The 26,571-nt window shown below is 46.2% G+C and overlaps 1 protein-coding gene across 1 annotated transcript in view; it reads right to left on the bottom strand.

The window, feature by feature from the left end:
- The window catches only part of HTT (huntingtin), a 153,458-nt gene that overhangs the window by 24,553 nt on the left and 102,334 nt on the right, over nt 1-26,571 (bottom strand). Inside the window, 12 exon segments of the mRNA XM_015420645.1 lie at nt 1,978-2,132; nt 3,635-3,735; nt 4,470-4,596; nt 7,045-7,232; nt 7,578-7,670; nt 8,678-8,855; nt 9,216-9,361; nt 11,928-12,138; nt 12,874-12,996; nt 15,919-16,057; nt 18,728-18,804; nt 24,279-24,455. Of these exon segments, the coding sequence (XP_015276131.1) occupies nt 1,978-2,132; nt 3,635-3,735; nt 4,470-4,596; nt 7,045-7,232; nt 7,578-7,670; nt 8,678-8,855; nt 9,216-9,361; nt 11,928-12,138; nt 12,874-12,996; nt 15,919-16,057; nt 18,728-18,804; nt 24,279-24,455 (1,715 nt within the window).

Raw genomic sequence — 26,571 nt, forward strand, 5'->3', positions numbered from 1 at the left:
GACAGATGAAAAGCCGAAACCACCTTGGGAAGAAAGGCAGGATCAGTCCAGAGGGCTACCTTGTCGTGGAAAATGGTATGTGGAGGGTCAACCCACAATGCACACAGGTCACCCGCTCTCTTCGCCGAGGTGATGGCTACTAAGAAGGCTGTTTTCCAGGACAGTATGTGTAGAGGCACAGCTGCGAGGGGCTCAAACGGTTTGCCCATGAGTTTGGAGAGGACGGGAGACAAACTCCAGGCTGGAACAAGTGGTTTAATCGAAGGGTACAGTTTCTTTCAACATACCTTTAAAAAATGCTTTAGAGACATTATGGGAGAAAACAGATCTTCCCTCAATCAAGTCATGAAAAGCCGAGATTGCAGAGAGGTGAACTCTCAGTGAGGAGTAGCCCAGACCCGACTGATGAAGGGAGACTAGGTAATTTATTTTATTAATTTATTTTATTATATTTATACCCCGCCCTCCCCGCGAACGGGCTCAGCAAGGATTATGGGTAAGGGTGCAGTCCTAGGATCCATTCCCTGGCTATTAGCATAGGAAGCGAATCGCAGCCCCTTTGCCTGATAGGAACAGTGGGTGGCTGGATTCCTGGCATTCAAAAGGACGTGTTGTTCCTCTGGCGGGAAGGTCAAGCCAGTATTGTGGCATTTTTCTGGGAAGTCTCAGGCAGTTCTGTAATCAACGTGGAAAGCTGTTCCGTTAAATGGAAGGAATAAGCCGAGAAATAGGCTAGGTAGTTATGAATTTTGGCTGTCGTGGTGGTGACGGAGTACATTTTCCACCCCAAGGTGTCCAGCTTCCTTCCCCGCTCCAGACATGCACAGTTGGTGTCTGCTCCCCAGAGCGCGGGAAGGAAGCACGCTAATTCTAGAGGCTAGCTCCTGTAGTTCTCCGAGGTCGGGTTCGAGTGCAGGCACAGAACCCACGTGTGGGACTGCACAGAGACCATGAAGAAGATCAGAGTTGTGATAAAGTTGTGCCAAAGACAATCAGGGAGAACAGTAGAAGCTTTCAGCTCCCTCAGCCATGGGATCTTCCTGGCAGAGATGAGCCTGACTGGAGAAGGTTTCAAAGGGCAATGCGGGGGGAGGGTGCTGACGCTCAGCCCTCTGGCCACTGGCCTTTGGGGGCCTGCAAGGTCTCAGCTCAGCTCCCATGCCTTTTAACGTCCACATGAAACCACCGGGAAAGATCTTCTGGGGGTCTGGGGCGAGTCTTCATGCCTAGGCAATGACACCCAACTCTAATCTAGCCTTTCCTTCAAAATCCAGGGACAGAGTAGATGTGCTTAACTGGTGTTTGCAGTCTGTAAGTCCGGTTAAAACAAGATGCTGTGAGTCGGGAACAAAGCTGATCTGGGGATAGGTGTCCAACTAGCACTGGAAGTGATCATGCTACTCCAGAAGGAACAAGCTAGCAGTTTTGACATACCCTTGCATTAATCAGAGACACCACAGTTAGATCAACTGCGGTTGGTCTGCCAATGGCAGACTTTTCCAGAAAAGGGAGATCTAGCCAGGCCAAACACAGGCTGGACGGGCACAACATGTTCTGTGCGGGGCTGCCTTTGAAGATCGTTCGGAAGCTCCACCTGGTTCAGAGCGTGGTGACTGGCGTGCTTAAAGGGATTGCACAGAGCAAGCAACATGACCCATGGGCCTCTGCACCCAAGGCAAAGAACTGGTGTTGATCGCTGAGGTCTGAAATAGCTTGCTTGCTCTTTGGAACTTACTTCCTCTTACGCGGTGGACGAGACCTTCTTGGGAGGCCTTCCAGAATGAGTTGTCCCCCCCTCCCCCATTATTCTTAAAGGCCTTTTTAGTCAATTTTTGTTCCTGGTGCTTGTACAGTCTTAAAGGCTGCAGTTATCTACTCTATGTAGACTTAATACTAAAAGTCACCTTGAACATTTAATTTGAAACAGAAAGGCAGGCTATGGGTTCTAATACACTAACATCCATCCATCTGAAATACCTGGTATCCAGCGCTTTTAATGCTTTGTTCCGAGGTTGCTGTTCCACACTGCTAACCGCTGGATTCCCTGCAACTGGTAGGGTCAGTGCACTCAGCACCAAGGACGTTATGGCTTGGACAGCGAGGACATTTATTTGGGTCCTTTCTGTGTCTTCCTGAAAAATTAACACACCATGTGAAAGAGAGATCCCAGATTTGGATAGGTTAACATGCTGGATTTCTCCTCCAACTTCCCACAAAAGAGCAGCAAAACTCTTACTTTCCACAGAAATGATCGCATCTACTCCTACTTCTCCTAGAAATCACCCTGTCAGTTTTCAGAGTCTGCAATTCCAGTGCCCAATATGAGATTCAAATTGGGAGCCATAAAAAAGGAGCATGGCCTGTATGGTGCAGAAAGTGGTCATCTGAACCCAGCAGTTTAAGTTGTAAGGGGGCTTGGCTCCCTTGCCACTTAAAAAGATCTTGGAGCTGTTCCTGTTGGCAGCAAAGGACAGGAGTTGAACACATGACGCTGCCTTATACAGAATCAGACCCTGGGTCCATCCAAGTGAGCATTGTCTACTCAGACTGGCAGTGGCTCTCCTGGGTCTCAGGCTGAGGTCTTTCACACTGCTTACTGCCTGGTCCCTTTTTAGCTGGAGATGCTGGGGACTGAACCTGGGACCTTCTGCATGCGAAGCAGCTGCTCTACCACTGAGCCACAGTCCCTCCCAGCAATAATGGGTTTAAATTACGGGTGGAAAGGCACTGGCTGGATATGAGAAGATATTTGTTTTACAGTAAGAGTAGTTCAGCACTGGAATCAGCTGCCGCAAGAGGTGGTGGGCAGTGGCAGTCTTCAAGCAGTGGCTGGACGAACATTGGTCAGGGATGCTCTAGGCCAGTGACGGCAAATTTTTTAGAGACCGAGTGCCCAAACTGCGACCCAAAACCCACTTATTTATCGCAAAGTGCCAACACGGCAATTTAACCTGAATACTGAGGTTTTAGTTTAGAAAAAAACAACTCATACATTAACATAAGATGATCCAAACAAAGTAAGGAAAGCAATCCCAAATGCTTTCATTTACTTTGGAAGAGAATTTCACACTTTAATGACGGTCTAGGCCTGGCTGGGGCGATGGCACGCGTGCCCACAGAGAGGGCTCTGAGTGCTGCCTCTGGCACGCATGCCATATGTTCGCCACCACTGCTCTAGGCGGATCCTGCATTGAGCATCGGGTGGGACTGGGTGGCCCGTAGGACCCCTTCACGCTCTGTGATTCTTTGAGTGGGTGGCGGAATTCAGGCTCCCTCTTTGCCGCTGACTGCTGCCAACACTAGGACAATGGGTGAGCACACACAGCCCCTGACCTGGATCATTCCCCAAGGTCTAGACTTTATCCCCAAGGTATTTCCCCCACAAAGGGCGGTGGGTCAGTGCATTCAGTGCAGACCCTTTCTGGACTCGCCCTCCTCCTCGTCCCTTTTATTTTACACACCTCCACATACTCAAAGCCATTTAACCAATACCCGGAATTATTAAAAATAAGGAGTTCAATACAACAGTGATTAAAAAGAAGTCAGGTACTGATGGGCCGTATGCATGACGTGAGTGGATGTCACACATCAGAGAACGAATGCTAAAATAAAAGAACTGCTTGGATGACTTTACCTCCTGCTGGTTTTCCTCTTGATCCATCACAACGGGTTGTGTTACAAGCACGCCAAGAAGAGTAGCCCAGGTTTCTTCAAACTGCATGCGGTTTGTCCACCCTAGGGAAAGGAAGATGCCATTGACATTCACTGCCTTCAGTTAGCAGAGTTAGGCAGAGTCACACACGTGAACCGACAGCTGTATCTTTTTACATCAGCAGTCTGATTTTAAGAGCTCTCTGCAAGCTGAATGGGGTGAATAATTCTGCTGACTGAGAACTTAAGCCCCTGACACTCCCAATACCGGAGACCGCTGCAGATAGTACATTTAGGGTGCAACAGAGAACCTCTGACAATGGCAGACTGTTGAAAATAAAGCTGGGGGAAAAGAAGCCCCAGCAGATCCGTGACCTAACCCAAGGGGGGCACTACGCAAATGATGTCTCTGCCCAGCCCCCCCACCAGCCGTCTGAGACTGCCAGAATGCCTACATACCAAACAGAGAGGAAGCCCAGGCTAAGTTTAGTGCCCCATTCTTGTTTAATGGTAGGAAATCTGGCAGCAAAGAAAGGTATTCTAGGAGTTCCTCATCCTGTGCTGGGAAACCAGCTGCCACCTGTAGCACACCCTGGGAACAGCAACATGGATCATGTGTTTTATATTCAGAATCTGACTGAACGCATGGCCCTAGTGATGGGACACTGGACCGACCACATCAGCAAATGCAGTATAGGTCTAGGAGCTTACCCAGCAATGCAGGGTCAATTCATAAGTCTAGGTCATCACCAAGAGTTTCTAAAAGTGATAGTCAACTGTTATTCAGGCAATTCAACATCACACTTTTATTTACTTACCCAGTGTATTAATTCGATAGATGAACTCCTTGAATATTTCTCTCTCTTGAAGGAATTCCACAGGGATTTCTGGGAAAGTTGTGCCAAAATCACCTATAGGCTTTGGAGACCAACCCAGTTTCCAGACCTATTATAATATACAAAGGTAGATAAAGTGTGAGTAGGCTTTATCCAGGAAGGAATAACAGCCTGGCTGCTCTTACTGTTCTTGCGGCAGAAGAGAAAGAAGCACACCATCACATCACCACACATTTGCACTTCCAAGCCAATGAACGTTGGTCTTGATTCTGGCCACGGAACATGAGGACAGGCCCAAGCAAGCCAGCCCCAAGGCCCAGAATGCCTCTCCCATGGGCAGGTGGACAACTGCCTGTGGGCGGGCCTAGCTCCACAGCCTGCCAGGCCAGAGGGGGCGCCCAGGGCCCTCAAGAGCAGCACGGGACTCTGCCACTCCTGAGCCCAGCAGGCATTTCGCTCTCAGCCTACCTATTTGTCCACTGCACTTGCTTGGCACATGCCTGACAATGACTCAACAGACTGGTAGCAATGTCTGAACAAGCAGCAATAGTGGCTTTTGACAGGTCCATTTCCTAACACAGCTGGCAGGCCCTGCCCCCCCCTTTTTTTTAACAACTTATGATATTTGCCAGGCCGAAAAGACAAAATACAAAAATATCTCTTGAAGGTCACTCTCAGGGCTGCTAAGAGCTAACGTCTGCCCCCTCCCGACAAACGTGCTCTCTACCCCCTCCAACACTCTCGAGAGCCGGTTTGGTGTAGTGGTTAAGTGCGCGGACTCTAATCTGGGAGAACCGGGTTTGATTCCCCACTCCTCCACTTGCACCTGCTGATGTGACCCTGGGTCAGTCACAAGCTCTGGCACAGCTGTCCTTGAAAAAGAGCAGTTTGTGTCAGAGTTCTCTCAGCCCCACCTTCCTCACAGGGTGTCTGTTGTGGGGAGGGGAAGGGAAAGGGGTTTGTAAGCCGCTCTGAGACTCCCAAGTGAAGGGCGGGGTATAAATCCAATCTCTTATCTTCTTCTTCTTCTTCTTCACCACCCAGACTCAAGCCAAATATTGTATCAAAACAAGTCATATGAGTTGCCGCTTAGCATGTTCTGAACTACTTTGTGGGCCACAAAACTAACTTGTCAATGGTCTTTTTTCCACAGCTGCTCTGAGGATCATCCAAACATGCTCTGGCTCTTTGCACAGAAATGTTCAGAAAGCATTTTTTTTAAGTATGAATTCTGCAGGCGCTCCCAGAAAGATTTTAAGAAGGAGCTAAAGGTAGAGGAGGTGTGAATAAAAGCTGTCTCACTTTACCTGTGAAGGACTGCTAAGAACTTTTGAACAGTAAAGAGGAAGTGAGCAACAGCCTTCAGGATGCAGTGGAGAAACACAAAATAGCACATATTGTCTTGCTCCATGAGAGTCTTTAGCAGCACTTCTGAGATACTGAACTCTCAGAATGCTGTTCTTTCTCTCTTCTGCCCCACCTTTTACCTTTTCTGCAATCATATAATATTCATCTACAGTGGGAGATGTTTCTGGTGAACACCTTCAGGCATCCTTCTGCAACCAACACAAGGTTGAGGATGCTGCTGTGTGTGTGTGTGTGTGTGGGAGCCGGTAAGTGGATATGTACGCGCACACTCACACACGTCCCTGAGCAAATGAAAGATTTTGCGCAGGAGCAGACTGGGAAGTGGTTAACAGCCCTGGGATAAGCCCAGCTGACAAGCTCCTACCAGTCACCAGGAGCCACTGAACTCAGTGGCACCAACAGTGGACACTGGCTCACCTTCATCCCACAAAGTGGCAGCAGTGCAGGAAGAGACAACTGCTGAATGAACACCGGCTACCAGCGAAGGTTCTGAGCCAGGCAGCCCCTGGGGCACTGGCAGAGTTGCTGGGCCTTGATAATCAGCAGCCCTCAAGGGCAATGGCCTGCCAGGAAATTTCCCTGTAAGTTAAATGGCCAATCCACCCCAACTTTGTGCCCACAGAAGGCAATTCTCAACTTCAGAGAGATCCCTTGTTCCTGAGAGGTCAATATTATATATAACTGATTTATCTGTGAAAACGTTAGCAGCTGATGACCCACAGTCCATCACACAAGTCAGCTGGGGCCTAAAAGAAAAAAACACCCAACTTTTGAGGGTGCCCGACTGGACTCGGACCTCGTTCTGCTGCTTCAGGCCAACACAGCTGCCCCACCTGAATCTGCCTGCCTAGACCGAACGCCTACATTGCTCTCTCTTTTTGTAAATAGGTCTTTTCTTAAAAGTAGCACGACTGAATTTTCCTGTCAATGATCACAGAAGCATGGCATGCTGCCTTCTCCGTATCCGTAACAAAGAACATTTCAGTTCTTGAACTGCCAGAAGAGACTCTCCTAAGAAGACCCAATGGAGTGGTCAGGAGGGGCCTTTCAGGTACCGACAGTCGCGTTCAGGGTATTAGTCAATGTTTTATTTTAAGCAGAAATGGCAAAGCAAATCTCAAAGTAAAACCTGAAGATTAAACAGCAGGCTGCAAATAATTGCCAGCATCTACATTTGCAGAACACATACCAAGGGAGGGATTCTTGCATAGCTGTTTACTAAAGGGAGCCTGGACAAGCTGACGATGATGTTTCTAAGAACGGGTGTTAAAAATGCTGGGATCTGGCTGTTTCTCCTGTGTCCCAAAGCCAAGACAGATTGCAAACACTCCACCAGTTCAGCTACTGTTTCACAAGTTGATGTAATGTACTCAAATTCTTAAATTGGGAGATAAAACAAAATAAATTAATTACATAATCCTCTAATAAAATATTATGTTTCAAACAGTTCCAAATCTGTACCTGGATTCTGAGATATCAAAACCAACGATGTTCTTTACAAGACATGCTAACAGGACTGATCCTAATAAACCATAAAGAAAACATTCCCAAATCCTTTACAAAACATGAATTAAAGTTATTTTGAGAAAATAACAAGAAACTGCTGACATGCAACTTACATGGTTTTTAAGAGGGGGGAAAAAGAATGTGCACCTACAAAGTGCATCTCAGATAAACACAACAGAAGGTGGCAATTTTCTAAAACCACCCTGCAGATCTTACTTGGTGCTTGAGAATCCACTTCATCTTCGCTGGTAGCTTTCAGGAGGCTCTTCCTTTCTGGACCAAGAAGCTTGTTCCCAGGCTCCACTGCCACTAAGCAAAGCACAGCATCAAGGGTGTTCAGAGTGCTTGTTTATTTACTTTACTCAAGACACAAGATTCAGCTATGCGGTAGGAACTATGTAAGACTTACAATAAACAGCGTAGTAAGACTGGACTACAAAGTCAGAAAACAATGCAATAAAATAGGATAAGGCATGACACACAAGACATGCAAAAACAGGATTACAGGAATTAAAAAACAACAACAAATGCAGTAAAAAAAGGATACTGCATACAACGAAGCAGCATAACCTACAGCCCTTGTCTGTTTATAAGATTGTCCTCCGGGACAATTCTGTCTTACACATCCTATGGAATGGTAGAGGTGTGGGAGCCTTCCTGGCCTCCTCAAGCAGACCACTCCACAAAAAGGGAGCCATAACACTACCCAAGGGAGTCTCAGAGCGGCTTACAAACTCCTTTCCCTTCCCCTCCCCACAACAGACACCCTGTGAGATAGGTGAGGCTGAGAGAGCTCTTGACAGAAACTGCTCTTTTTCAAGAACAGCTCTTATCAGAGCTATGGCTTGCCCAAGGTCATCCAGCCAGGTGCAAGTGGAGGAGTGGGGAATCAAACCCGGCTCTCTCCCAGATTAGAGTCCGCGCACTTAACCACGACACCAAACTGGCTCACCATACCAGTAATCTAGCCTTGATGTTACTGTGCCATGACTCCAGGTGGCCAGATCAGCCGAGTCAAGGCCATCTCCCGGGCTAAACAGTTGGAAGAAAGTGTTTGTCATGGCTGCACTAACTTGCTTCTCCAGCGATAATGAAACACAAGCTGATTTCCTTCTGAAATTCTCTCATACGCTCCAGTAAACAATGTGAGTCTGCAACATGATGTCTAGTGCCTCTTCCTTTTCTGAATCCAGCTTGAAAGTCTGGCATTTCTCATTCCATATATGGTAACAAAGCTCTGAAGATGCCAGTCCATCTCTGAAACTTGTAATGCTGTTAGGAAGATAAATGCTTAGTGCTGGGTCAGACTCACTCACCTGCTTCTATAATAAACCGTACACAGTGGATCAGGGAACACGCGTGTGTCATGTACAGGGCTGAAGCCAGCAAGTTCCACAAGTTGGTTTGTTGTAACATCAGGCAGCAGCAATCCAACACAGCCTGGATATCAATACTCAGTGGAATATGTGCATGTACTAAATGCCATGAAAGTATCTGGAAAGGGAAAAATGTAATTTAATTTTCCACGTTGTTATAAACTTCTTCTACCTCACCTGATTTGGAAAGCAACAAGCATAATACATGGCCAGCCAAAATACTCCAAGCGACTTTAACCATTCTTGATATACTATATATCGGCATATTCATTTTCTGCACCAGTTTTGCAATGTGTGATTCCCAAGGCCCACTCACATGACTTTCCATAGAATTTCAAATGGCTTCCACACACCTAGTCACAACGCAATTATGCTAGATAAAACATGGACTTTCTCTTCCATCTGGTATATTCAAAGGTAAGAGGAGGGAAGACAGGGCTTAAGGAGGAACAGACCTGTTGGCTATATTTGTTCTTACCTCTACAGACATTACAACAAATTTCAGAATGTCGTTCTCTTTGTCATGCGGGATGCGGAGAGAGACTGGCACTTTAGCAAGTAACACCAGAAACTGACTTAAAGCACGAGACAGGACCATGGTGGACTGATAAAGCCCTGTGTCACCTATAGAACAAAGAAATGCTGAAGTAAAAACAAATGTTTAATAAGTCAACTCAAAACTTTCATGCCCTCAATTTCCATTCCCAGCTACAGAATCTACACCAGCATGTATCTATGAAAATGTTAATTGGTCACAGTGCACATCTCTATTTGTATGCCATTATATTTAGCCTTACACTGATTCTGATAAAAAGGTTGTCAAAATTTGATAAGGAAACAGCGTCCAACTTCTTACTTTCCCTATCAGAAGGTGCAGAATGTGTTCTTTTGGACTTTGAGGAGGATGTTACAACCATTGAGTTTGGTTGAGGGTGGTAGAATAAAAATTCAGCTCTGGTTTCCTGGACTCTGTACATATGATCCAGGCGTCTTGTCGACACTGGGGCTGATGAAGGCTTTTCCCATGGTGCCTTTGCGGCTTGTAAAAGGACTGTAGACATGGGTAATGCCAAAGTAGTGGAGGTATCCAGCTGCACGATATTGAAAACTGTGTCTGTCACCTGCGGGTGTTGTTGGACGACAGAGAGGCCTAGAGAATGGGCCATTCTTTTGACGAGATCTGTATATGGTGTGCGATTGTTGGATGGGGATATGGTAGATCATCAGCGACAGCCTGATCAGGAGACTTATGGTCAGGAGAGGTGTGTGAACCTCGGAGGCTTCCGTATCCGAATCCTCTTCCGCAGAGTCAGAGGAATCGTGGTGTGGTATTTGGACCGGAGTGACCTCAGTTTGACTGGTTAATGGTTTAGGTGGTACGACTTGTGGATTAGATGGACGACTAGGTTCCGGATCGTGGTGGGAAGGGTCGTCGGCAGGAGGACGAGACAAAGATGCCGAAGGTCTTGACTTGTAGGGCGACCGTGATCTGTGGGCAGAGTGGGACGAATAACGATCCCAGTCGGAATAGCCCACCGGAGTCAACCATGGCATGGATGGTGGATAACCCCCATAAAGATATCTAAGCTGTTGTTGATCCCAAGACAGAGGTGGTGGTGGGGGTAGAAAGACTCAGGGGGATCGACTTCTGGACCGTGGACGTCTTGGAGACAAGGCGGCAGCCTGCCTCTGAGAGTAGTCCCTATAATCCCGGTCGTCAATATCAACAGATTGAACATGCAGACGTGGAGGGTGACGCTGCGTGCTGTTAGAAGTATGTCGATTCCGATGGGAATCGATGTCGGGAGCCTCCGATACCGTCGATGTCGATGACAGGGAAGGAGATGGAGAAGGCTCTGCATCCATCTGATAACTTAGGAGCTCTACCGTCTCGATATCGGAGTAAGGACGCTCAAATTGGTGTATAGGGGAGTCCAATAGTTGAATGGCCGGTATCGGTGGAGGGGCTTGGGCCTCCAGTATCGATACTGCCGTTGGAGTGGGAGGCACTTTAGGGGCATCACCCAGTGCAGACACCGCTACCTCCCCCTTCTTTGCCGCCTTAAGGGATTTAGGGGAGCCCTTCTTTGCGGACTTGTGCTCCTTACTTGGCTTGGACTTCTTTTTCACCGGCGTAGAAGTGAAGGATTGTGCCTTCGATGGCTGAGGCCTCGACGTCGGTTGAGCGATACTGGAGGAAGGCCTCGATGCCGGAGCCGTCGATGTTGAAGGCTTCTCGGACTCCATGATTGAGGGAGGGTGTAACGCCGACTCAAGGAGCGCCACTTTAAGGCGCGCAGCTCGATTTTTCCTTGTCTGGTTCGAAAAACGAGCACAGTGCCGACAAAAATTCCCCCAAACAAAAAATACAAAGGGTGTGGCGGTCAGGTGGAGCAAGTTTACTGCCGCAACCCTTACAACGGTTAAAAAAGCCCCACTTCTTCTCCATAAAAATAAAGTTGAGAAGAAAGAAGGGGGAAGGGGGGGGAGCCCGAAGGCCAAACTGAGGTACAGCGGTAACTTCCCCCTCAGCAGAAAACAAAAAAAAATTATTATTTTTTTAAGAACAAACGGAGAAAGATTAAGGAAAAAAGAATAAACTGAAGAAAAATCCAAAGAGCCGTGAGGCAATAGCACAAAAAAGCGTAACCGATTAGATTGACGGAGAAAAGGTCTTTCCAACGCGGCGGTAAGAAAGGAACTGGCAGAATGTCCACGCCCTCCCCTCTGGGCATGCGCGGTCGGGTTCCTGCGCATGTCCGAGGTCTGGGCGTGTTAAATCCGTTAAAGAGCTTACTACAATGCCGATCGATCCAGCACGTGCGCACTAGATCCCATGGGTGTGAAGCACAGAGACCACGTTGAAGATCTCACTTTTCCTAGTTTCTTCCCTTACTTAACAGAGAGGGGATCAATTCATTCATTGACATGACTGCTTGTGCTCAGACTGGAGGCTTAAAGTGAACAAGCATAGCCTCATTTTAGTAAGACATCGTCATTTACACATACCTCTATAGATACCCTTCTAGAAAATGAATCCACCTATCATTGCAACTCGACTGTACACAGCACATGCGTCTGAGCACAAACATTCAATGGATAATGATTTACTGGGTAAACAACTCACTGCAGGAATTCAACCTGGACATCACAACAACATAATGATATGAACACTTTTAATTTCTATTACCAAAGATATCATTCAGCTTGTTCCAGTATACAGATGTTTCCATTGGCTGTAATGGCTGAAAGACTTGATGACTGATAGGAAGTTTTTGTACTGCAGCAGTCACATGAGCAAGAGTCACCCTACGGGCTGTTTCAAAAAGATTCTTCTGATCCCTGGAGAGTTCCTGCATGCCAAGGCTGAAACACGGAGCTAGAAGGCTTATATTGAAGTCCTGAAATCACAAATGGTAAGAGAAACACGGGTAAGGATCCAGGCAGGGGGCCATATCAGTCTGCTGAAGCCAAGAGAGCCTTGGAGCACCCGAAGGAATGACGTTTATTGTGACATAAGTTTTCATGAGCTAGAAGGTGGGGTGGGGGGAGTTTGTAATAATCCCCCCAGTTTTTATTACCACTGTGTGTATACAGATATAGACACACAAACACCCCTCCCCACCAACTGAACACACTTCATGCATCCAAGACTGTGAGCTCTGATTCATGAAAAACTGAATAATCTTTAAAATAAGATCTGCAAGACTGTTCATTATGCTAGCAAGAATATGTTTAGGGGAAAAGAAACAGAAGGAAAATTAGCAAGGCCTGCGTAACACTGTATGATGTAAAATAAATCACATCCAAATTTCTACACAATTGCTCTTCAGAGCTGCACTGGAACACCAACTGGATATTTTACAGCTTTGGTGAAGTCCAAATACGGTGAACTGTAGCAACGACCTGGTTAACCAAGCTTTATCCATAACAGGCAGAAAGCTGAAATGTGGCGTGCACATAGTACGAAGCAGCCTGATCACCAGAAGACACTGAAAATGGGATATGTTGACATCTGTCATGCAAGTCACAAAGAATATATGTGCATATGTTTTTAAAATCATAGCTAGATGCATAATTAAAAAAAAACTATATATTGCCCCCCTTTTCCTTTGCATGCTACCAAAATTATTTACCTTATGGATCATGAAAGAATCAAGATCTGGTTGAGGAAGCCGATCCACCAATTCTGCGCCTTCTAGCAGAGAGGAGTCTGATCTTGTATAGCACTGTGAATTTACTAGTGAAACATACCAGTCCTTTAAAGAAAATGATTGCAATTAACTTTTAATTAATTAAACCATTAATTTAACATACTTGCACCAAAAATGAGAGTCAAGTAGATCAAGTGAGCTTAGCCTGCTAAAAAGTATTTCAGCTCCAACCGCTTAGCCATGCCTCTGACCAGAGGATGGAAGAGGCCCAAATGTTTTGGGCAGGGGTCAACAAGATGGTCATAATCCAGAGAGTGAGGGACAAACCAGACGAGACTCTGGAGCTCTGTGATGGAACCTGTTGTTTCCCAAACCTCTATGGATAGCAGCTACAAGCTGCAGAGATTTGTATCAGAACCACAATGCTGGCTGGGTGGGGGAGTTAACCCTACTCACAGTATAAATAGGCCCTATTTGCCCCAGAGGAAAAATAAGAGACAGGTGCACCAATCGCAAACCTTTGCTTGGAGACCCAAGTTCAAATTCCTCCTCTGCACTGAAGATTGCTGGGTGGTGACCTCGGGCCAGTTACATGCAATCAGCCTAACCTACCTTACAAGACTGTTGCGAGGATAAAATGAAGACTACCGCCTCAGGATAGCCCCCACAGTTCGAAGAATCATGAGACATTCCAAGAAAGCCTGAAGTCCAGAAGGACCTCCAGCCAGTGCAGAACCACTGAGAAAGCCATAGCCTTAGAAGCCTACGAATGCTTCCAGCTCCTTAAAATACCAAGTCAGCTTCAGTGGATCAAGATCCTAGATTGGCAGTGAAAAGTCTTCCAGGTGCTTTGGCAGAACAAGAACTCTCTTAGCCCACACCAGAGGTTCTAGGAGATCCAGTAACTGGTGACCCTTGCCCAGTCGTCTAGATGCTACATGCAAGCAACAAGCACTCCTGTGGTCGCAAAGTTCAGTACAGACAATAACCTTCTAAACAGCCTGCTTGGGGAAAGTTGGCTTTTGAACATTTCCCACCCGCTCTGCCCAGAGTTACACACTCCTCTATGGGGTCCTGGGGTACGTTTTCAGTTTGTTCAGCATTATGGAGGAACTACAGTTGCTGTTTCTTTATGTTTAGCTTGTGTTCTCATGTTGGTGTTGGGTGCTCTTCGATTGTAATAAATGAGATGATGAGTTTCTTTTTATGTACTTGTTGAATTTCTTTCCTTTTGCATGGCAGAAGGCTACAACTAGATATAAGTTACTGTCTTGCAGTAATGGTTTAAGAACCCAATTAAAGCACAAGAAGGTTTGTAAATGAAGGTGACAAACTTGGCATTTCCATTTCTCCTTGAAACCCACCATAAAAAGCCAAATAAAGTCTTCTGAAGAACAGGCGGTCTTGTGGATGTTATACACACCAGGCACCCTATCTAAAATAATTAGAGCTTTACTTTTCTCTCATTAATGCCTGCTCTGACTCTCAATTTATTTTAATTGAAGGTGTTCTTGGCACAAAAGTTCACTTGAGGCTCAGTGTATGCTACAAATGCACACAGACCATGATTTCTTCTATAATACCTTGTTGGCTAAAGCCGTACATGGCTTTGCAGAAAGGGAAGTGATCCCAGCTGTATGAATCTTTCTAAGCCACTACATCAAGAGCCCTACTCCACTGTGCACAGACAGGTTCACTATCGCAGCTATATGGAGAAACACTTTAACCTCCTGCAAAAGATTTTACATATTATCCCTTCCCCACCCATCACATGCATGGATTATATATGTCCCTTCACCCAATGTAGTTAATATGACTTTTCTGGTCTGCTCACGACAGTGATTTATGCTTTTTGCTAATGGACTGACCCTTGTTTCTGTTTATGGAGGCTTAAGCACTCAAACTCCAAAACCCAAGCTTAAAAAAGAGAGAGAAGAAAAGAAAAAAGAAAGAAAGAAAAAGGCAAACAAGTCAGCTACTACTTCACAGATAATCTGAACTCTTCTGCTTCACCACGGATGGTTTGGGGTGCATTTAAAACCAGTACAGAGCTGGTTTCTTGGCAGAGCCTCTCTCACCTTAACAGAGTGAGCCAGACAGAAATATCACACCAAAAAAAGCAAAGGAAAATTACCTCAGATAAAAAAAAATCAAAAAAAAAATCAGCATCCAATAGGAAATAAAAAGAGCTTACTGCTATTATGAGGAAGCGGGAACTTTTGGAAATGAGCACGGCACAAAAAAATCTTCAATTTATAAGCTATGGCGGGAGCACTAATGGACAGAAGACGGGGTGCGTGTGTGCGTGCATACGAAATTTGTATACAAGATTTGTAGACCATCACAGCCAATGCTCCCTCTAAGCTGTGGAGTCTTATGAGCAAAAATTCTACTTTGTGAGCTACTGGCATTAAAGTTGTAAGCGAGTGATTTGGCTACTGCATAAATTACTTTGCTCTGGAGCCATTCTTCCTGAGCTAAGACAAAAATGTGTAAGCCCAAGGCTAAAAAACTGTGAGCTAGCTCACACTAGCTCAGCTTAGAGGGAACACTGATCACAGCTTACACAGAGCCACTAGTATCTTTCCAGTTTCTGCAAAAGCTTCCTTGCTTCTGTCCAAATAACAGCTAAAGCTTGAGGATTCAGAATGAATGCAACATTTAGTACTAAGAAGTTTAAATGCCATTATTTGTCATTAAATATCAAAGAACTAGGTAGGCTTTATGCCTCAAAGGAGGAAAGCAGGAAGTATCTGCGGTATGACAGCCATCCACACAGTACAGCTGACAAAAGAACATTTCGCTGTCCTTGCATCAGATGTACACAAGGTAGCCGGTTTCCTCAACTAGGATTTTCTAGAAGAACTGCCTTTAAAAAAAATGGCAGCAAATATATTTCAAGATTCATAAGACAAAATGCATTATCTATTTACCAAGCTTATTTAACCAAGAAGCGCCACCTATACTTTCAATACAGTCGCTTGTACACAACAGTAACAGATACAGCTTCACAGGAAACCATCTTACTTTGTCTGGAGTTATTGTTTCTAGGGCTGGCTGGTTCTCTCCATCCAATGGGTGTGAAGTTACACAGGGTGGTGGGCTAACTGTTTCTGAGGCTACCATAAGGCGAAACCTATCCAAGAGCGAGTAGAGCCTTTGGTGTCTAAGAGCAAACACAGAAATGCAGTCAGAATACACACATGGCCCAATAGAGACCTGGTGAATTTTTATTAAGTGCCAGAACACACACTCTAGTAACATTTCCAACAGAGAAAAAGAGAAACAATTTTGGCTCTATAGGGAATAAACTAGATGTCAAAATACACTTGATAAGCAACAGCGTTATAAATTGCCTCACATTTTCATGTAACCCAGGATGCACTTAAAATTCAAAGGGGACCATGGTAAAGTAGAATGAAGTTTGAGTCCAGTGGCACCTTTAAGACCAACAAAGCATAAGCGCATGCACATGAAAGATGCCACTGGAGTAAAAATTTGTTCTGTTGCTTCAGACCAACAAGACGACTCACCTGAATCTATTTCATGGTAAAGCAGTGCTGCCTGACATTACAATGAACTTGCTCTGCTTGAGTCTGGAGCAAGAGTCGTATACATCAGCCCTACTATTCGGAGGTGAACAGACCCCACATCTCACTATATCCTACAGTGTGAGAAATAACCATGGCCTCAAATGTGGCCACAGAACTCTTCATCAGGATACTAAGTCTCCAAAAGAAGCTACACTAGGGAACCCTCACCCCAGTATTATTTTCCCCCAGTCACCAGCTAAAAAGCTGCTGGGGAGATCCAGAACCTTCTGACACATTAGCACGTGGAGCTGCCATACTGAATCAGACCATCAGTCTATCAAGGTCAGTCTTGTCCACTCAGACTGGCAGTGGCTCTCCAGGGTCTCAGGCAGAGGTCTTACGCATCACCCACTGCCTGGTCCTTTTAACTGGAGATGCCGGGGATTGAACCTGCATGCCAAGCAGATGCTCTGCGGTTGAGCCACAGCCCCTCTCCAACTGGGTGGGAGAGTGGTCACAGTGTCAGACGGGGCTGGGGAGACACAGGTCAAAATCCCTGCTCTACCATGAAGTGTACTATGAGACCTTGGGTTTTCTGCCAGACCTACCTCATAGGGTTGTTATGCTGGAGAAGACAAAATGGAGGAGGGGAGAACTATATATGCTGTCCTGAGCTCCTTTAAGGAAGAGTATGATAAAAAAATATAACCGATTGTCCACAGCTAAAGGCTGCTGCATTTCCATGTTTGCTCTGCTTCTTCGGAATGTGGCTTGGAACAGAAGCTATCCGATTTGTTTCTTGACTTGCAAAGCTGGCCAAGAAACTCAGTCTCCGCTTGCTTACTTTATACCTCAGTCTCTTCCGGTTGTGAGAACAGTGTTAATATATGTATACAGATTCAGGTGGGTCTCTTTAATCCTGGGTATAAGCTTTCTTGTGCACGCAGAGTGTACGCACTGTATCTGAGGAAGTGTGCTTGCACATGAAAGCTCATACTGCGAAGTAAACTTTGTTGGTCTTAAAGGTGCCCCTGGTCTCAAACTTTGTTCTGCTGCTTCAGACCAACAAAGTTCCTCCACCTGAGTCTACACACACAAAAAATCTGCATGTGGGTCACACTTAGATTAGGGGTGTGCACTCGGTATAAACTGAGTTGAAAAAATACCCGATAAATACCTTATCAGTAGTTATTGGGTATTTTCTCAGCCAATTACCAAGGGGGCTAGTGATTTGGCTATCCAAAAATGGCTGCCCCGAAAATTCCTGAAAGCATTTGGGATTTTTCAGGGCTGCCAGACAGCTGCAGTTACAGGGCATTTAAATGCCTTTCTCCCCTTCACTGGAAACCATGGAGGACGGGGCACCTTCTTTGAGGTCCTATAGAATTGGACCTCCTGGTCTGATCTTTTTGAAACTTGGGAGCTTTTTTGAGGTAGAGGCACCAGCAGCTATGCTGCGAATTTGGTGCCTCTACCTCAAAAACCAGTTCCCCCAGAGCCCCAGATACCCCTGGATCAATTCTCCATTATAGCCTATGGGTACCATTGACTATAATAGTCCCCATAGGGTATAATGAAGCAAAAAAAAAATCAGCAATCCTGAATATTTTCCGAATCCCAATACCATACCAATACTGGGATTTGGGAATATTGGGAAACACCAATATGTTTCAGGTTCAACATACCTGAACCCGAAAAATACCATATATATTTTTGGTGCATACCTCTAATTTAGATTACTGCCAGCTGTTTAATGCTATCATTTTCATTTCTATAAAGCATCTCTAAAAAGCTCTTTAGTTTCAGAGAAATCTTTGCGTTTCACAAACTGGGCATTCTAGAATACCCATCTACCACATCAATAGCCTTCAATGTAAGGATTTCATTTTCTTCTCTAAAGAGCCATCTTTGGTTCTGTTCTGAAGCGCACTGGGTTCTAGGACTGTTGGTTGCAGACACCTGCCGCAGAGTAACCCAGAAGGCTCATCTTGTGGGCTCTGTTTACCAGGATGGAACTACCAGGTCAACATACATAAATACTTAAATTTCACATCAATAGCTCAGCCTTAATCTCCTATGCTTGGCACAGTGAAGGAAGAGCAAGGAACTGGACTGTCCCATTTGTTTGGGAAGAGCTAATTTAAGCAGGCCTATTAAAAGCCAAGGAAGAACTCCTGCAACTGAACATCTCTCTAACAAAGCAGATGTTTCATCATTATTTATGGAAAGAGCTTAAAGAAAATGTCACTTTTAAAAGAACTGTTCTATATTATAATTACAAGAGAGCACTATCATGATGTTACCTTTGTGCTAGCCCACTGTTTTGAAGGTATTCCTGAATCCTATCCAGTTCTTCCACTGGTAACTGAGCAATGCTGTTCTGTACATAAGCAAAAAAAAAGAAAGAAGGGAACAGGTCTGCAACAATTTTCTGAATAAAAATGGGGTGTACATTTTAAGCTACATTATGGCAAGACAAGGCACACCATGCAGACTTGATACTGAACCAAGATTAGCACTAATTAAGCCTTAAACTTACTTAAGATCTCAACTGTGCAGCAAAACCAGGATTTAACTGACAAGCTAACCCATATTCCTGAGAGGATGTGGAGAAAGTGCCTTAACTATCTGCACAGATGTAATACTTCAACTATGATTCACACACATCATGCTTAACATCTCCTTTAAAATGGAATAAAGCTGCACAGGATCGCATCAGTCTTTATTTATTTATTAATTTGATTTTTATCCTGCCCTCCCCATGAGTGGGCTCAGGGCGGGTTACAAAGTCACATGAAGATCGTGACTAAAATAACAATAAATAGAAATGTAACAATATAATTAACATTAAAATCAGCCATGCAGCAAACCAGAGCCAGCTTGCCTTAATAACAAAGCTTGGATGGAAACGTTTCAGGGTGGCGCAGCTGGATAGTTAGCTAGATTAAGAAAATCAGCGCTGTCAGTGGGGGAGGCCAAGATAGATTTGGACGTCTGATGCCTCAACTGAAAGATCGGTGGAACAGCTCAATTTTACAGGCCCTATGGAATTGTACTGGACGTCTGATGCCTCAACTGAAAGCTCAGTGGAACGGCTCAATTTTACAGGCCCTATGGAATTGTAACTGATCCCGCAGGGCCCTGATCTCAAGCCTGAGAGCTTGTTGCACTAGGCAGGGGCCAGGGCTGGTTCAGGCCAATTAGACATCCTTTGGGCCAGGGACAGCCAAAAGATGTTGATCGCTGGAGAGTAAGGCTCTGCAGGGCACATATGTGGAGAGGCGGTCCTGAAGCTATGTGGGTCCCTGGATGCAAAGGGCTTTGAAGGTTAGCACCAAAACCCTGAGCTGGACCCAGTACTCTATTGGCAGCCAGTGCAGTTGGCACAGCACAGGTTGAACGCATGCCCACACAGACATCGCTGTCAACACCCGTGCTGCTGCGTTCTGCACTAGCTGCAGTTTATGGGCCAAGTACAAGGGTAGCCCTGCATAGAGCAAGTTACAATAGTCCAATCTGGTAGTGACCATTGCATGGGTTACTGTAGCCAAGTCCTGAGAAGTGAGATAGGGAACCAGTTACTTGACCAGCCAGAGGCGATAAAAGGCCAATCGAGCCACCTGGGCCTCCATGGAAAGGGAGGCATCCAGGACCACCCCTACACTCTTAATTCCCAGTGACAGCACCAATGGTGCCCTGTCAAGGGTTGGGAGTTTGATTCCCGATCCCAAATTCCCACAGCCTAGGTACAGGACCTTCGTCTTCATTGGATGCAGTTTCAGTTGAATGCTGAAACCGTCCAGTCACGGGCCTGTAATGCCCTGTTCAATACCTCCGGAGAGGAGTCCATCCATCCGTCCATCAACAGACAGAGCTGGGTAGCATCAGCATATTGGTGACAACCCAACCCATACCTCCGGGCCAACTGGGCGAGGGGGTGCATAGAGATATTAAACAGCATCGGGGAGAGGATAGCTCCCTGCGGCACACCACATATTAGTGGATGTCACTGCGACAACTCCTCCCCAAGCGCCACCCTCTGTCCCTGACCATAAAGGAAGGAGGAGAGCCACTGTAAGGCACTCCCCCGTATTCCAATGTCGGCAAGGCGGTGGGTCAAGAGATCATGGTCGACTGTGTCGAACGCTGCTGTTAAGTTAAGAAGCAACAGTAGCGCTGACCCGCCTCGATCCAGGTGTCTCCAAAGGTCATCCGTGAGGGCGACCAATGCAGTCTCTGTCCCGGGCCAGGGTAAAAGCTGGACAGGAAGGGATCCAGGATAGCAACGCCATCCAAGAAAACCTGTAGTTGCTCTGCTTTCTGATGCAGAAGAAAAAAAGTCTGTTAGAATCCTAACTTTGTTTTCATCTAATAGCTGACCTTCTTTCTGAGTGCTCTTGTACATTTACACAAACGGATATCGTGAGGGTTCTTATTTGATCCTAGGACTTTATTTGGACAGTTGCATAATCCAACACAGAATCTCAATTCAAAGCCCCAAATGGTCTACAAACAGTTTACCTGAATGGCTTTCTCCCAAAGGACCCTGTCTGGCATCTGTGAGGTTTACTGCAGATGCTTCTCTGTGCCCTGATCTAGGCAAGCAGTCACTAGCAATGTTCTTTCTAAGCTGTGGAGTCTTGTGAGCAGAAATCCTATTTTGTGAGCTATGGGCATTAAAGTTGTGAGCGAGCCATTAGGTTGCTGCATAAATTAGTTTGCTTTGAGGCCATCCTTCCTGAGCTAAGGCAAAAATCTGTGAGCCGGAGGCTAAAAAACTGTGAGCTAGCTCACACCAACTCAGCTTAGAGGGAACACTGGTCACTAGCAAAGGGGCTTTTTTCTGTAGTTGGGCCCTTAGTAGGGACACTCCTCCCAAGGGATAACTACCGGGAACATTCTGTGTTGTCTTTTTAGGCATAAGGTATTGAACTAATGGGGTTTTTCCCCGTTTTATGCCTTATGATTTGTTTTACTGACCTATTTAATAATTTTTGATAGCTAAACTGAATACCACTTTTCCAAAGAAAGGCAGCACAATGTTTTTAAAAATAAAACAAAGACAGTTCTCAACTGAGAGTCACAGAATGCTGAATTCTGTACTAGATTTTGCAGTTCTGAACATCCTTCGTATTTCTCCTTCAGTCAGGCACAACTGCAATCCGCAGGAGGGTTATAAGGATCTGTCTTCTCGAAGGCTTTAAGGCTGCAAAGACAGCTAAAGGTTATGCGGGAAATGGAGTCCTTCCACCTCAGCAGCCAGAAGGAGACCGAGCTGGAAGGCAGGGGGTCTGCTAAATGGCTACGGCCTTTACAGTTCCTTCCCTGGGACACTCCACTTCCTCCCTCCAGCCCTGTTGCCAGTTTCCTCACCACCCCCTGCTCTTTTCCAAGGACTGGTCATCATTTCCAAATAGTCTGAAAAAACAAAAAATCTTTGCTTAATTTATTCACTACCTTTACAAGTAGAATTATGAGGGGACAGGGTTTTTATTTATTTGCACGTCCAGAGAGCCCCGCTTTACCCCTTTGTTCAACTCCTGTGCAGTCTGCCCAGGAGACCGTGTTGTCTCTGTGCAATTCAAAATGGAAATATATATGTAGAATACATACCAGAAACGTGTATGCAGAAATACACACCACTGTGAGCATCAACTCAGTGCTCTGTCGTATGAGGCTTGGTACAAAGCGCTCACCCAGCAGTCTCAGAGGAGGTCTCGGCCAATGGGCAACGGGGGCAGCTGCTCTGGGCCCCCTGCTTTGGGGAGGGCAACCACCATGGCCCTGCCTCCCCAAGGGGGGTGGGGTGGGGTGGGGGAGGAGAGAAACAGCAGGATTCCGCTGCTGCCACTTGCACCCACTTCATCCAGCAACCGCCGTTTGCACCCACCCCATCTGGGGCCTGGTCGGCAGGCTCAGTGGCGGCCCTTTGCGCCCACTCTGCTGATGACTCCCGCCTGCCTGACAAAGGGCAAGGAGGGACCCCAGTGGAGGGGTAGCGGAGTTCCATCCTAGACTTCTGTTCAGGGCCAAAGAACCAGTAATATTACCCCTGTCAGCAGTAGATTATTATAGGACCTTTCTTTACCAATGGCAATGACGCATATGGCAGCTCATAAGCCTGTGTTTGGCACAGGCTTTCGGACACATGGGACAGAATAGCCAGCTGATCGACATCAGAAACCCAGGAACCTACTTGCCTTTTTGCTGTTAACATGTGAAGCCTTTTATGAGAACTTGGGGGGGGGATGAAGTTAAATGGATGAGCGATGGAGGGAACTGACCACCTATATGGTAAATTAATTATCATATGGCAGTGTGTGTAGTACAGCCAGGAGAACCTACGATTGTCTGGCAGCCAGAAGTTCTAGCTCTTTTGGCGTTATGCACCACTAAGAGGTGAGCTAGACTTGTTTTTAAGGCAAGAGACATTTCAGAGGTGGTTTGCCCTGGCCTGCCTCTGCGTCATGCCCTTGATATTCCTTGGAGGTCTCCCATCCAAATACTAGGCTGGGCCGACTCTGCTTAACTTCCACGGTCAGATGAGATTGGACGGGTGAGGGCACTTATACAATCATTTCATTTGGAAGGATAATATGTCCAGTTGCACACTGTATCCGAGGAAGTGTGCTTGCACACAAAAGCTTATACTGTGAATAAAACTTTGTTGATCTTAAAGGTGCCACTGGACTCAAACTATGTCCACTTAGAATAAAACAGGTTTTGCTGTTGGAGGGGGGTGGGCAATTAGATACTAAAGTTACACCCCAGGGAGGGAGAGACAGGTATGCGGTGTTGAACGGAGCTAAAAACAGAACTGAATCCTGGGCTCATCTCACCATTTGGCTAAGCCTTCAAAGGATCCATGATAGATCATTTCTAATTTCCTTCCATAACCTCCATCATTGAGATTTCTTTTAAGCGAATGGTCAAGTGCAGGCTTGGAGGGAAACTTTGAGCCTGCAGCCCCAATTTCTGATTCGGTTGGAAAGGAAAATCTTTCCCAGGCTGCAGAAAAATCTATAAAACTATTACTCTGGATTGGAGCTCTGTGTGAAGGTGCTGATATCAAAGGCAGACCCTGTTTTACTGTGCAATAATACTTCAGCTTGGACTTATACCTATGAAGAGCAATGTCAAGCTCTATTGTAAGCATAGAATTAACCAGTAAGATACCCCTCTGCCTAAATTGTCTGTCTACTGGTGATTCCCAATTATCCCTGCTTTCTAGGATTTATGTTTAATTATGAAAGATCTCTGAGTATGACCTGACTGAGCAGAATCACACCCATGTTTAGCCAGGCCTTATGCTTACCAGATCCATCAACAGTGAACAGGAGAAAGGACACAGAGAGAGAAGTGGGGGAGGAAGGAAGCAGGAACCCCCAAAGCAGCCATCTCACTCTCATGAACACACACGCAGACCCCACCCCACCCTGGCATACAAGATAAAGCATAAAAGGAGAAGAGGAAATTCTCTTTTTGGTGGCAGCTAACTACTGGAGTAGCAACTCCAGAGGGGTGGGAGTGGGAAGGAAGAGGTTTTTAAACAGCCAGATACCCTTGGCTCTTGGCAAACCTCTGCACAAAACTGTAGTTTTGACATTGTTTACCACAGCATTTGAATAGCATTTATTTAATTTCTTTGAAACATTTTCATGCTGACTTTCTCTACCACTGGTCTTATTAACTGCACAGAATTCTGCCATAACTCAATTAAACCTTCCAATACAGATGAGAGATGGTAAAGAGTCTTATTCCCAGAATTTGTTGAACGTGCAGATTTTAATTTACCTTCTAGTAGTCTATCAAACTATTGCTCTGTATTCAAAATACTGGCATACATTTCAGTACCTGCTGCGTTGCGGCTAAAAGCATTTCTACTCGTCGGCAAGCAAGAGTGTCAACCATGCGAGCCAGCACGCGGAACGGGGTGCATAACAGCCTGTCCACATACAACATCAACACAGCCCCAGACTGGCTGAGATGAATCCCTTCTAAGCATTGTAGAGTCTTCTTCACTATCGTCGGCTAAAGAGAGGGAAAAATATTTTTTTAAATTAGAATTTTTCTTCTTCAGGCTAAATCCCCCAAAAGCAGCAGCACTGAGCGACCCCGTGTTCTTTTCCTTCCTGGCTTTAGAGTCTGATGCCCATGATGCAGAGGCAGGCGCGCGCGCGCACACACATGCAAACTCCTCAGACATCAAAGGAAACTGAGAGGAAAGCCGCTTGAAGTATATACATGTCCTGCCCGTCCAACAAAAGTGAATCATCAAGTGAATCATCAAACGTAACACACTGGACTACAATAAACACAAACCTACCAGCCAACCAGAGAGCCCCTGAATCCACATTTATCGTCATAATTGAACCCAAATATATATATTTAAAAAGAGCCTTATAGCCGACAGCTGCTAGTTAACAGCATGGCTGGCAGAAGCCCAAGTCTCATATGGGCACCGCTGAAACTAGCCCCCAAGCCCTGTGACCTGGACCACCCAGGCTAGCCCGACCTCATCAGATCTTGGAAGCTAAGCAGGGTCGGCCCTGGCAAATATTTGGACGGGAGACCTCCAAGGAAGACCAGGGCTGGGATGCAGAGGCAGGGAATGGCACACTGCCTCTGAGAGTCTCTTGCCTTAAAAGCCCCACCGGGGGCCGCCATAAGTGGGCTGTGACGGGATGGTCCTTCCCACCACCAAGCCAGCCCTTGACAAACTCCCAACTGCAACTGGCAGGTCTACCACTTGTGGCAAATGACTTGGGAAAGCCCAGCGCAGGCAGAAAAGCACTGCGAAGCTCTCACCTTTCCCTGACGTGGCTTGCCTCAAAGGGGTGAGGGACTAACTTGCTCCACAATCTAATCATGTTCATATTTACTCAGAGGTGAGGCTCCCTTCTGGTGGAGCTTACTCCTATATAGCCATGCATAGGATTGCTCAGCACTCTCAAAGGTGACTCATGAAAACTCATGCTGGAATAAATGTTCTTGGTCTTTTGAGGTAGAAGAAGAGTAGGTTTATATACCCTGCTTTTCTGTACCTCAAGGAGTGTCAGAGTGACTTACAATTACCTTCCTTTCCTTTCCCCTCAATGGGCACCTTGTGCGGGATCAGCGGGGCTGAGAGAGTCCGAAGAGAACTGTGGCTGGCCCAAGATCACCCAGCAGGTTTCATAGGGAGGAGTGGGAAATCCAACCTGATTCTCCAGATTAGTCTGCCACTCTTAACCACTACACCCCCATGCTGTACACCACTACCTAACCACTAGTCTATACATTTAATGAATAATAATATAATTCAGAGAAGTGGCTTCACAGCCTGCCTCTGCCTCCCGACCCTGGTATTCTCTGGAGGTCTCCCATCCAAACACTTGCCAGGGTTGGCCCTGCTTAGCTTCCGAGATCTGAGCTACTAGCATTAAAGTTGTGAGCGAGCCTACATTTGACTCTCATGTAAACCTAGCCTACCTCACAAGGGTGTTGTGAAGATAAGACAGAAAATGTGAAAACAATGGACAGTGTTCAGCTCTCACAGCCCTTTCTTACATGCCCAGTGTAATACTGTTCACCACTTCGGGGTCAGGATGGAATTTTCTTTCAGGCCAGATTGACCCAAGGATCCTAGAGGTTTTTTGCTTTCATTTGGACATAAAGCAGGCATTACTGGGGGAGTGTAGTTGTGAATTTCCTGCATTGTGCAGGGCAGACTAGGCTTGCCAAGTTCTCCTGGGGGGCGGGGAAACCCCCGCCCCAGAGGCCCGTTACCCGCCGGCGGCAAATCGGGCCCCAGGGGGAACCCCACCCCCAAAGCTGGCGACGTGCCCGGCGTCAGCATGTCACCCGGAAGTGACGCAGTCGCGTTGGGGGCGGGGCCGCGGTCATCCAAGGATGATTTTTCCCTCGGATGATTGTGGCCCCACCCCCGGCATGCCCGACGTGGTTGTGTCACTTCCGGGTGACGTGGTTGCGGCGCGCAAGCGCACACTCTCAGAGCAACACTGGAGACCCCCGCAGTACATACAGCGGGGACTTGGCAACCCTACATTAGACTGGGTAATCCTTGAGGTGCCTTCCAGTTCTGTGTTTCTATATTTACTTAAAGATTGTCTCATTTTAATGAGCAGAACAGCAAATGTGAAAGTAA

This window comes from Gekko japonicus, unplaced genomic scaffold (genome assembly GCF_001447785.1).
Source record: "Gekko japonicus isolate JY-2015 unplaced genomic scaffold, Gekko_japonicus_V1.1 scaffold1162, whole genome shotgun sequence".
NCBI lineage: Eukaryota > Metazoa > Chordata > Lepidosauria > Squamata > Gekkonidae > Gekko > Gekko japonicus.